We start from the raw sequence: 12,647 nt of genomic DNA, 5'->3' as shown, positions 1-12,647 counted from the left end.
TTAGAAATTTGTGATATATGCATTTACCCTTTTTTTTCCTGAATTAGAAACACTTGATATTTTCACAACGTAAAAATATTAATGAGTACATTCACGTATATTGGCATGTAAATAAAAGGAAGATGCTTTTTACTTATGTTAAATATCAAACAAAGCCTTTTTTGGCTTAACTAATACATAGTGATTACATGTTTTTTTTTTTTACCTTACAAATGGAAATGGGTTTCCTTCAACGATGCTTTTTCTATGTGAGGCCCTATTGTTAGATTAAAGAAAATATATTAAGCCTTCTAGAATCGGAGCGGTAACTAGAAAACTACTAGAGAGTCAGTTTAAATAGTTGTTTGAGACAAAATGATATGGTTGGAGGTCAAGAGTTGTCAAATGAACAAGTTTTTACCAGGTTAGGAATGTGGCGTTTGAAGTTGGCTGTTCCGCTTCGCATCCTTCCTATTCAAAGGAGTTTATTAGATTAAAGAAAATATATTATACCTTCTAGAATCGGGGTGGGAACTAGAAAACTACTAGAGAGTTAGTTTAAAGAGTTGTTTGAGACGAAAGGATATGGTTGGAGGTCAAGAGTTGTCAAATGAACAAGTTTTTACCAGGTTAGGAATGTGGCGTTTGAAGTTGGTTTTTCCGCTTCGCATCCTTCCTATTCAAAGAAGTTTGCTTTCCGCTATTTAATTCTTCACGCGAGCCAGTTTATTTTCAATTCGATCGCTTCATTGATCGGGTCATCTTCTTCACCATCACCAACAATGGCCCTTTTACTCGCACTGTGCTACGTCGTCTTTTCATTTGTTTCAATCTTGTCGGCGTCGTCGACGGACGTGGCCAACGGTTGGTTGCCTTTGGTCTCTCTTTTTCGTTATTTTCTGGGTGCATTCCTTTGTGAATTTTCCCTTCTCCGACCTCAAATTTGGGTGCATTCCTTCCACGGTCTTCTTCTTTCTCTCTCCACTCCGCGATGGCCCATTTTCCCTTCTCCGACCTCAACTGGAGATGGAGGAGGAGGGCAAAACCATCCAGGAAAGGAAGGGATAGGGATGGAGCAGCAGTGGAGGGAGTGACGGACCCCATCTCGATGTCAAAGGAAAAAGTTTCGTTTGCGATTCGCAGCAAATCCAAGTTCAGCGACATGTGGTCGCTGATAATGCTTTCATCCCTTCCCCGATCCCTCCATAATGCTTGCAATTTACTCTCCCGTCTGTGTGGTCTCTCCATATATTTTAACTCTCTTCTCTGAAATATCAAATGGGTCCTAGCGCAGAGGGGCCCGGGCGACACGTGTTGCCTAGTGAATTGAGTAAAATTTTGACAAGGTGGAATTTAAGCGATATCTAATATTTTCTCGATTCGGAGTGGAAATTAAAAGACTACTAGAGAGTTGATTTGAAGAGTTATTTGAGATGGAAGGATATAATTGGAGTCGAGAGTTGTCAAACAAACAAGCTTTTACCATGTTAGGAATATGTGGTGTTTGAAGTTGGTTGATCCGCTTCACATTCTTACTATTCAAAGGAGAATGCTTTCTAGTGTTTAATTCTTCACCCAACCCAATTTTTTTTCTATTCGATTGCTTCATTGATCGTGTCATCTTCTTCACCATCACCAACAATGGTCCTTTTACTCGCACTCTACCGCGTCTGTTCTGCATGCGACATGCATGTTCTGAGACGTCCTCGTCATGTCCCTAATCATTTTGGAAACGACTTGGATCTTCTTCTTCTTCTTCTTCTTCTTCGTCTTTTTCTCCTTAGTAAAAGATAATATTTTGACCAGCAGCTCAACCTTGTTCTAAGTCTTTCGGAGGTATTAACGTTACGTCTTTGTGCAGTGACGATAGATGAACCAACGGTCAAGAGGTCGGACTTCCCATGTGATTTCTTGTTTGGAATTGCCACTTCTGCTCAGCAGGTGAATACCCGTTTCAGCATGATAAATATATGATGACAACCTTGCATATCAGTATTTGTTCAAGCTAAAAATATGCATGTCTTGAAAATGGGAGTTCATGTTATTATGCAGATCGAAGGATCTGCAGCAGGTGGTAGGGGACCAAGCATTTGGGATGACTTTGCTGCTCGAGGTTCTCGCTTTCTTTCTTTTTTAACGTCGACTATTTATTATTATATATCTATACGCCTTACCATTTGATTTTCCTACGATATGTAAAAAGCTTTCTGATTAAAGCTGAACACACAATTTGGTTTAGTTCTTCCTCATCTTGTTCCCTGAATTTCACTGGTCCAGGCAAGATCCAGGATAAGAGTAATGCATCGGTTGCTATAGACTCATATAATCGTTACAAGGTGAGTCCAATTCTGTAATTTTTTTCAACCATAGACAACAACATAATTTTTTGTAGAACCTGTGACAAATCCATCATCTGTATATGATAAATATATCATCATGGGTACAGGAAGATGTAGGAATCTTGAAGGAACTCGGGGTAAACACATACAGATTCTCCATCTCCTGGAGCAGAATTCTTCCTCGTAAGTACCGTACCGGTAGCATTTGCTCTTCCAACCGTCTGTTTATTACATGTGAAGATGTGAAGTATTAGCCGATGAAGAGATTCTAATGCTGATCTGCTTGCCACTCTAAATTCCAATGCAGAAGGATCAGTCAGTGGTGGAATAAACCAACAGGGTATTGATTATTACAACAATTTGATAAATGAATTGGTAGCATCCGGTAAGCCAATGACAATGACACCGAGAGATACTGTTGTATTGGGAAGAAGCTTTGTCCTAATCTTACTCTTTGATTACTTGCAGGCATCAAACCTTTTGTCACACTGATGCACAATGACTGCCCCCAAGCCTTGCAGGACAAGTATGGCGGATTCTTAAGCCATAATATATTGTAAGCACGAGGTACTCTGTAAATTAAATGGTTTGAGTATTAGTTCTTGACAATGAAGCACAAGTTTGGGTCTGGTGTTTCCCTGGATATGCAGGAATGATTTTAGGGACTATTGCGAGATTTGCTTCAAGACATATGGAGATAGGGTAAAGAACTGGATTACCACAAATGAGCCACTAGCTACGGCTCTATTTGGGTATGACCTTATTCTCTGCACCGGTCGGTGTTCAACTCCAAACTGTGATGCCAGTAACTCTTCTACAGAGCCTTACATCGTAGCCCACACTCATTTGCTTGCACATGCAACTGCTGTTAAGCTCTACAGAGGAAAATTTAAGGTGAGGTGATGCACGATTTTAGTTCCTGTATGCATGCCATTAAGCACACTTCAAATTAATGCTGGCTTTTTGCCTTCATTCTGTCTGATCATCACTCTGCGCAAATATCAGACTTGTGTGCTTCTGTTCTCTCAGAAAGGTATTTACCCGACGGTTATATACTACTGTAGGCTGACCAAAAGGAGAAATTGGAATTAGCCTCGTGGGAAAAAAATTATTTGCCATACTCGAATAGTTCAGATGACAAAGCTGCAACAGAGAGAGCTATGGACTTCGCTGTGGGTTGGTGAGTGAATCTTCCATCTGCATACATGGACGTGATCAGATTTATATACCTTCTTTTTATGTAGCTACAACACACATGAGCTTTCAGATGCCTAATCACAATAGTTGCACCTCGATAAGTTCATTATTTTCATTCCTGTCAATTCCTTTTGAAAAAGGAAGAATGCGAGAAGGGATTACCTGCCAACATTTTTTCTACTTCTTTTAGTCCTATTCTGGGCATCCATGTCGACCATAGAACTTAAATATATACGTTGAACACTCAGCGGCCTTTCAGAAAATAGATGCCACATAAATTTCGTGCTAGTTCATTCCCCATGCGGTAGTTCATTTTTGGAGAAGCTCAACAAGAAGTCATTATTTCTTGATAGGTTCCTTGATCCGTTGGTGAATGGAGATTATCCAAGCATAATGAGAAGCGTGGTGAAAGACAGATTACCCACTTTCACTGCAGAGGAGAAGGAGATGGTGAAGGGGTCTCTCGACTTCATTGGTATCAACTACTATTCAACACAGTATGCTCGAAACACCCCAGAAAATGAACGCAAAGTGGGAACTAGCTACTCTTATGACTCGTTCGTGAACGAAACTGGTAATGACGAGCCATATCTTTACCATTCCAAGATCATGAAAGATGTATTAAGATTATTAGGAATGATAATCGATCATTTTCTAACCCACTCCTCTAAATTTCAGCAACGAGGGACGGCGTAATGATCGGTCCAAAGGTAGTAATGCTTTTACAACCTCATAGCAGCACGACAGTTGAACCTTATTACCACAATAACGGATCTTTGTTTTCAGGCTTCAGGGATTGAGTGGATATATAGGTATCCAGATGGTCTGGTGCAAATTTTGGGCCATGTAAAGCAGAAGTACCAAAACCCAAAGATTTACATTACTGAGAATGGTAGGAGTGGCATTTCTAGTGATATATCATCCAGATTATCATCGTACATATCTAGACCTCCCATATAAAAGTAACATATCTTACTCAGGACATATGTTTTATCACAGGTGTCACTGAAGAAAATGTAGGGGGCCGTCTAGTGCCCGAAAAGCTGAACGATCCTCACAGGATTGATTGCTTGAAGCAGCATCTCGCACGTGTCCTTCAATCGAGGAAGTAAGTCCTCAATTCCATCACATTTGCAATCCTCACTACTTTGGTTATCTGCCACTGCAATGCAAGCATCTTGTTAACCGCATGTCTAATTTGCCGCATGTGTCAAAAGAGGATGATATGCATGTTTCTTTGCATTCACACCAAGTTATCGCTAATTCGTGATTGCATGTGTGTGGCAAGTCATGGCTTGATCCAGTTTTACTAGGACGACCAGTTTAAACTCTTAATGTTAGCTCTGCCCCGAGGCCAACGCCCGGTAACAACTTCTGAAGCTGATCAATTTGGGCAATGCAGGAACGGAGTGAATGTGCAAGGATACATCCACTGGTCACTCGCTGACAACTGGGAATGGGGCTCGGGCTTCAAACCGAGGTTCGGGCTTTACTACACTGACTATGAGGACAACCTCAAACGCCATGCTAAAAAATCTGCCGAATGGTACAAGGCTTTTCTGCAAGGTGGCCACTAACCAATCCTAGCAGGCTGCTCTCAACTGTTGCACGTTAGTCTGAAGATTTTATCTTGTTATCATATAGAGAGACGTGCTATTGTTTATCAGAGTGATATTTCCTTGTTGAAAGTATACGTTACCATGAGGATTGTATTTTGTCAGACCAAGGCTATAATGGTCCGAAAAGTTTCAATATTTCACCATCGTCACTTTAACCGATTTCCCCGAATTGTCTATAAGTATAATGTGGCACTGGGGCTGCGCGGATGAGATGATCTTTAGAGGGAATGAGCTGCAAAATTATACGCAAGTCGATGCAATTTAATTATCATTTCATTCCAGGGGATGACCCCAAAAATCTCAGAATGAATAAGGATACTTTATATTCATCAGTATGGCAAACATATATATTCAGATAACAAGCTAGACCACCATCAGCTAATATATTCTTCTCAAAGTCAACGGTGGTATTTTGTTAAATAGGGTCTCCAGGAATCAAGAATATATTAGCTACACGAACTCGTGATTCACTCTATGTTTCATCCAAAACTATCCCAGCCCCAAAAAGTGAATATTAATTAAGTCAAATTGCACAGACCGGAAAAAGAATATATATATCGGTAGAGTTCGTGAAGTATGGAGTCTATATTCTGAGGGAAGGAAGGCATAATCAAGCAAATCAAGCCCTACTCCATTGTCATCAGTGCTTATCCGTTCTCGCATTTCCAGAAGAAATGACCAAAGACAAGCAATTCTGTCCTCAACTTTATTTTAGGACGATAAGGAAAATCCCTCAACAATTTGACAACAGCCGCCACATTCAATTATACAACAATGGAACAGAAACTCAAAGGTTCCGATATCTATCCTGTAAAACTCAACATAGTTGTTGGAATTCTCAGGTGGGAACACCATCTTTTTCAAGAAGACAAAACCTTCTCAACCTCGCCCGTCACATCCTTAGGAGGTTTTTCCGCATGAAGATTTGCAACTATTCCCTTTTTGGAGTAATAATCAATCACCTGTATGCAAAGTACACCAACCAATCAGACAAGCTAACTAAACTAAAATAGAAACATTGCTGGCTTCAAACAAGCAGGAAGAAAAAGGGAAAAAAAAGCAACAAACGCGAGCCTGTGGAATGGATTTAATTATAATTCATCCAACGTCTAACACATGAAATTGTTGAAGGCACTAGAAGGAAGTCGTATAGGGTACCGGTTCAGTTTGCTTATGGAATGTCTCAAGTCGAGATTTGAGGACAGCTGCAGTATCATCCTTGCGCTGAATCAAAGGTTCTCCGGTAACCTTCAACAGAATAAACAAGCAGTGAGATACAGGTGGAGTTAAAAATGGATCAACTTTAACTTGAAACAGTCTAATAACTGAAGCAAAACAACTGATGAAGGAAAAGACCCTCTCTTAGACCATCCTGCACAGGAATTTACAGGTTCCTAAACTTTTTAAACCAAGCAGAGTAAAATGAGCATCCAAAATGCTTACATCATCAACCCCCGGAACCTTCGGAGGAGCAAATTTTGTATGGTAGGTCCTGCCACTGGAAGGATGTATCCACCGACCAGTTATCCTCTCCTCCAAGATTACATCATCAATTGCAAAATTCAGAACTTTATCAATTTTGGCACCACGCTTTTCTAGCATCTCATCAAGCTGGCGGGGAAAGAAACAGAGCAGCCTGTGAGAAAAACGAGACTACACAGGGAGTTGATGTACAAAAAGAAAATATATTTGATCAACCAAAGTACTTGTACAAAACCTTCTGCGCTTGCATGATGGTTCTTGGAAATCCATCAAGAATGAAACCTTTTGGCATGAAGGCTTTTTCATTGCTTCATCTATAATGCCAACAACCAAGTCATCAGAAACGAGTTCTCCCTGGAAAGCAGTTTTGCACACATAAATTACTTGCTGTAAGACAGTCATTGAAACAAAAAGAGGACTCCAACAGGAGAGCCAAAAATAATGTAAAAGAAGTCATACCTTGTCCATGGTTTCTTTGGCTTTGAGACCAAGAGGGTCTTTGCAGCAACAGCAGCTCTTAACATATCACCAGTAGCCAAGTGGCACAAGCAGTATTCATCCTTAATGAAAGGTGATTGGGTGCCTTTTCCAGATCCTGGAGGGCCTGCATTTTCACAAGAAAGCATACGCCATTGCCTATCAATACAATACCTTGACAATTGCTTGCATACTGACAACCACTAAAATGAACTTCAGCACAAGTGAAACAAGAGATGCCAATGTCTAAGAAGAACAACATTTGAGATTAATAAAAAAGGATTGAAGGGTTGAAGCTTATAACTTGTGCTTCAGTCCATCTTTTCTTTTTTTTGTTAGTGTCTAGTGGCTATCTCATAGCAAATCTCAGAAGCAGTCGCAGATATACACGGCATTATCTTTGAAAATGGAAGAGTGAATACAGCAAAGTAGACGAATATACACAATACATGAAATCAATGCATGAAGACATGTACAAAGTACATTTGGCTTATAATCTCAAAAGCCCTATTATACATTCAACCAACATGTCAAGAAGAGAGGAAGCTTTAACAAACGCTAGGATTCAGCGAGTGAGAATCAATCAACATCATCATATAATAACTAGCTTTGAAGGCCTGACTCTTTGTAAAAACCAACATACTCGCTACCCTGAACTGATCTTTCTGGATGTGAAGTCTAAATTTGTAGAGAAACTATCGAATTTCAGGTTCCCTTTCAGATTGGTAAAATATAAAAGAAAGATCAAGGTACATGTAGTTTGAGTTCAATCAAGGTACATTTAAGCCAGTGGACAAAAACAAGAACCCTCTTACGTCCCTCAGAAAGCCTTACTAGAATGCTGTATCAGATAACGGTAGAAATTGATTCCAAGTATAGGTAAAGCTCAAATACGATATAGGCTAGAGTCTTGTAGAACGGAACCGATGGAGAAAATATGGCCATCAATTTCCCAATGACCTCTGTTTTTCTTCAATAGAGAAGCAAGAACCCTTGAACAATCATTCCAATAAATTCACTATAATTTGGGATAAGTTCCTGGACAGAACATGTATGCCAGGGGGAAATAACAAAAAGCCCAATCCCTTATTCATGAGCGCTACAAATACGGTGGCGACTTCAGCCCACAAGGCCATGAAGCACGAAAATCTTTCTCCTTCTTCCCGCTTACCAAGTTCGACTTCAAAAGAAAATGAGATTGCACTTGGAGAAGACCATGACATTGGACAATCATGCAGCCGGCCACACAACTATCGACCGGTTAAAGAGCGAGGCAGGGACGGAAAGCAAACTACCAATGAGGATGACGCGCTTGTCGGGCTTAGTGGAGCACTTCAAACGACGGAGGAGCTCAGTCATGAGATTGACGGAAGGCACATCTTCCAGATTCACAGCACTCGTGCTCCCCATCCTTGCAGTCGCTTCTCGCACGCAGGACTCCGGTTTCTCTGCGTCTCGAAGAAGAAAGCACGAGCAGAGAGACAGGGAGTCGATAGAGACAATAAAAGAGAGATTCTTTCCTGTCCTGGAGAGTCGTAGAAAAGCTAGAATACAAAACGACAGGAATCTAAGAACATCTCCCAAAAAGCCACCAACCATACCGAACCACGTATCAACGGAAAACCGACCGTGTCGCTTTCTACATTTGCTTTTACCGCCTCCCATTTTCTGCAGTCGGATCTAACCATGGCTTTGGGAAGAAATTGGGAGTTTGGACTAGGGTACGGTTCCACCTCTCCAGGAACTCGTCGGGCAGAAAATAACGTTACCAATTTATGCTTTTCAGCATGGACAATAAGCAGGGGATAGAAAGGAACTCCATGAATCTGGGCACGTAACAATGATACTGCGAATGCCCTTGCTCTCTGCTCTGGATTCAGAGCTCATGGCGTTGGCATTCCTTGAGTACTAAGCCGACCACGCCGCCTCATGAACTAGATAGCAAGAAGTAGAACTAGAACTGCCATACAAATGCCGCAATACCTCACATCATCACAAAATTGAAAAGAAAAGTTTCTTAGATACAGAGGTTCCAACGAAAACAATTCAAAAGGCAGCCAACTTGCTAGCTACTATGCCGCTACTACCACTTCACAGCAGTCGGTCTTTATGACCGAGAATCATCCCGGAAAACCCTTCAAACATCACTCATCCCCGCTTTTCGACTTTTCTTCTTTTTTCTTCTTCATATCACTTGCAGCCGGCAAATCTTCACCATCTTCAGCTTTGCTTCTTCTTCTTCTTAGTTGTCCCATCCTGGTCAGCATCAACGCCATTCGTTCCATTAGATTTGCCATCTGCTGCTCCTTCCTCCAGCTCATTTTCCGATTTCCGCTTCTCCTTTTTCTTTTTCTTTTCTCTGATTTAGGTTCCTCAGGAGCTTCTCCATTTGTAACAGGCTCGGCCATGGTCTCGTCATCCTCTGCAGCAGACTTTGATTTCTTTTCTTGCTCTTTTGGTTTGAACTTCAGAGGGCACTTCCTCAGATTCCATCTCCACATCTACAAAAAGCAACAGGAGGCATGAGCAAGAAACTCAATCTCTGGATATTGACCAATTCTACTTCCAAACAATTTAAACCAAACAAATTGATCATATCTCAGATTGTAGCAGGAAAAAAGTCATGTAAGATACAAAATGAGGTGAAATAGTCTTTCGATAGTAATTGTTTGGAATACTTTTTTTTCTCACTTTTCCTTTTCATTTAGAAAGGGGGTCGCTACTAAAAACCTGGCAAACTCCAAAAAGTACCTTTGTTTTGAGTACTCTCCAGGGCAGCTTTCATCACATCAATATTCTTACGAGGGGCAACTCCCTTGTCATAAAAGTCAAGTCGCTCCTCGACTTGTTCACGAAGTTTCTCACCAAAAGCAGTTGTTCCACTCTCTACATATCATCATGCAAATTCATCAAAACCTGTTGTACATATAGAAGTGAAACGGAGAAAGTGCCAAAAAGAAATAAAATTTCACCAGAAAAGCAGTCAATCCTGGAAGCAATTGAACATTTGTTTGCCAGATAGCGAGCCATGCGGCCCTTATTACGTGCAGATGCACGGCCAATGAAAGAAGAATGGAAAATGAGACCATACTTTGGTGTGTTTCCTTTGGTCTTCAATGCCCTGAATAAAGACGGAAATTAGAAAATGCATCCAAATCATGATGGTGAGATTTTTGTTCCTCAAAATCATTTGAAAGTCACACAACCAAAAGGAGAGGAGGGAAAAGCTCCACTTGAAAGCAGAGCTTCCTGCTGTTTACACTAGATCCTATTAAAACTCGAGAGCAAACAAAGCAAAATCAATTCAATTCATAAATCCAGCTCCAAATGATAGATAGTTGGACAAAAGTCTTTGGACAACAAACAAACCTGAATAGAGCTTTTTCAGCACCAAGGATCTGAAGGGTTGAAGAAGGGCACTTAGCCAAGTTAGTCAGACTACCCGCATGAGAAATCAAACGAGCACCGACAACTTCACCGATCAAAGATGCGAGATTGGGAGCTATGTCATTCATCTTTGTTACAAGATAGTCGTAAAGCTTCTTCCTGTATTCAGAGAGGTCCATAACCCTCTGTGCAAACTGCTGGACATTAATTAAGTCAATGGGCGACAACTCCTGTCCTGCAGGAATTATAGACAAGAAGTAAGCAAAAACTTAATAAGGGCTAAGCAAGTACAAAGCGCGTATGAGGAATCTACCCATGGATGCCTTGGCAGCTTCTACAATTTCCTTTGCTTTGTCTTCGTCCCCAATAATGTCCGTTAAACCAGGGATTTTGTCGTCAGACAACTTTGACCTCTCCTCTATAAACTTAGCAACTTTGGCATATAGATAATTGTCATTAACAATCTTCACCAGTTCTGGAAAATGCCATGAATACCATTCTCTGGAAGAAGGTAATTAACAAAAAAAACTTTCAAGAGAGTGCAGGAAGTACCACAAAACTTATACGAAGAAAGAATTCTCACATATCTTCATATTGCAGACAACATTAGATCTGTAAAATAACAGGCTTTTTTGCCGCCGATCGCAAGCAACCAAGATGAGCAATACAAGTTACAAAAAGAATTTTCTATGCATAAATTTGAGGGACAGACCTGACTCGCATGGAGAACGAATTGATATCCTTGTCGAGAGTGTCCAAAAGAAAAATCGCTTGTATAACCATATTGTCGACTCTGTTGACATTGAATTTGACCTTTGCCCTGCTATAACTGTGCCCTAGACCAAGTTGTGCTTTTTCCAGGTCCCCTTGCTACAGATATGAAAAAGGGGCCAGATGCATTTTATCAAGAATGTAAGAATTTACATCATTTGCCAGGAAAGACCAAATACCGTGCAAAATCAAACCTTCAAGTCCTTGATAAATCTGTCGAAATGAAGCCGGACACCACGGAGAAGCTCGAGAACGAACTCGTTACTCTGGCAGGGGATTTTCGTCTCCTCAAAGATGTGAGACCCTATCTTAGGCTCAGCAAGTCCTAAACTAAACTTGGGCTTCTTACCATCCTTGACTTTCGGTAGATTAAGCTCCAAAAAGTTCCTCAATTCATCAGTCATAAGCCCTGACATGCAATAATATAAGCGCGTCATATCACCAGTTAATAGTCAACCAACTGCTATGCTATCAAGAGTTTAGCATCACACCCATGACCATTTCGCCTTCTTCTACTAGCAATGTGAAGAAACATGACAAAACCAAGTGAAAGATTCAATCTTTCGAAGCAGGACTAACTGGGCACTAACAATGTTCGATGCCCAATACCGCATTCTTAAAGTTCAGCTCAACCGACAAACCAGTATCTAGACTTCCAAAAAAGAAAAGTCATTCTTGCGACAGGCATACCAAAACCAGAGTCCGACAGCCAAGCGACGCATACAAACGAAGCAGACCGACTATAACAAAACCACGCGAGAGGGGGTCCCCGGCTCACCTTCGGACACGGAGTTGCACTGGTTGAGGGCATCGAGGGCGGACTCGAAGGGGCTGAAGGCGACGAGCTTGACGACCTTCCCGAACCGGTTGAGGTCGGAGACGGAGCTCCGGACGGCCTCCGTGTTCTGGCCGATCTCGTCGAGGCCGTGCGCCTCGAGGAGGGCGTACCCGGAAGCCGACTCGTACAGCAGGTACAGCGCCATGAGCGAAGGTCCCGGGCTTCGCTCTCTGGCGTCGGTGGGGAGCGAAAATGGAGGGAGACGGAGGGAGGAGGAGGAGAGATGGGGAGAGGACTAGGGTTTATGGTTTTGCGGGAGGGACGGAAGAGTAATATTTATTTTCGTTCGCTGTTACGTGGCGACTGCCAGCATTAAACCAAGGTATTGACGATTTTGTCCCCCATCGGAGATTAGGTTTATATGGGCACACCTCCGCCCTCTTTTGAATTCGGGCCCAAATTCTTTGCTGTGGAAGCCCATTTACTGGAAGTCTCCTGATTTGGTCGCGGGTTTACTCTCTTTTTTCTTTTATAACGCTCACTTAAGAATCATAATTTTTTTCAATCACTTGAATATTATAATATTATTAAAAAAGTTTATTACGGATATTATGTTAA

The 12,647-nt window shown here is 41.4% G+C and overlaps 2 protein-coding genes and 1 pseudogene across 2 annotated transcripts; 1 reads left to right on the top strand and 2 right to left on the bottom strand.

Annotated features, from left to right (window-relative positions):
* The first annotated feature begins 970 nt into the window (after nt 1–970).
* On the top strand, nt 971–5,092 carry LOC120289899 (beta-glucosidase 24-like). Its single transcript, XM_039305289.1, has 13 exons — nt 971–1,217; nt 1,841–1,920; nt 2,032–2,098; nt 2,257–2,315; nt 2,426–2,501; nt 2,626–2,703; nt 2,787–2,874; nt 2,969–3,212; nt 3,383–3,498; nt 3,869–4,089; nt 4,309–4,407; nt 4,515–4,623; nt 4,918–5,092. The coding sequence occupies exons 1-13, from the start codon at nt 971–973 to the stop codon at nt 5,090–5,092; spliced, it is 1,659 nt and encodes a 552-aa protein (XP_039161223.1).
* Nucleotides 5,093–5,669: 577 nt separating this feature from the next.
* On the bottom strand, nt 5,670–8,743 carry LOC120290019 (annotated as a pseudogene).
* A 472-nt stretch (nt 8,744–9,215) lies between these two features.
* On the bottom strand, nt 9,216–12,281 carry LOC120290020 (nucleolar protein 56-like). Its single transcript, XM_039305673.1, is given in 11 exon segments — nt 9,216–9,322; nt 9,324–9,450; nt 9,453–9,568; nt 9,570–9,594; nt 9,845–9,979; nt 10,066–10,214; nt 10,463–10,715; nt 10,794–10,981; nt 11,193–11,350; nt 11,446–11,660; nt 12,030–12,281. Coding segments are annotated over 11 exon segments (1,656 nt in total). The 5' UTR covers nt 12,235–12,281; the 3' UTR covers nt 9,216–9,237.
* Nucleotides 12,282–12,647: the final 366 nt, after the last annotated feature.

The sequence above is a fragment of the Eucalyptus grandis genome, chromosome 11 (genome assembly GCF_016545825.1).
Source record: "Eucalyptus grandis isolate ANBG69807.140 chromosome 11, ASM1654582v1, whole genome shotgun sequence".
NCBI classification, from domain to species: domain Eukaryota; kingdom Viridiplantae; phylum Streptophyta; class Magnoliopsida; order Myrtales; family Myrtaceae; genus Eucalyptus; species Eucalyptus grandis.
This window is presented reverse-complemented; position numbering and strand designations above follow the sequence as displayed.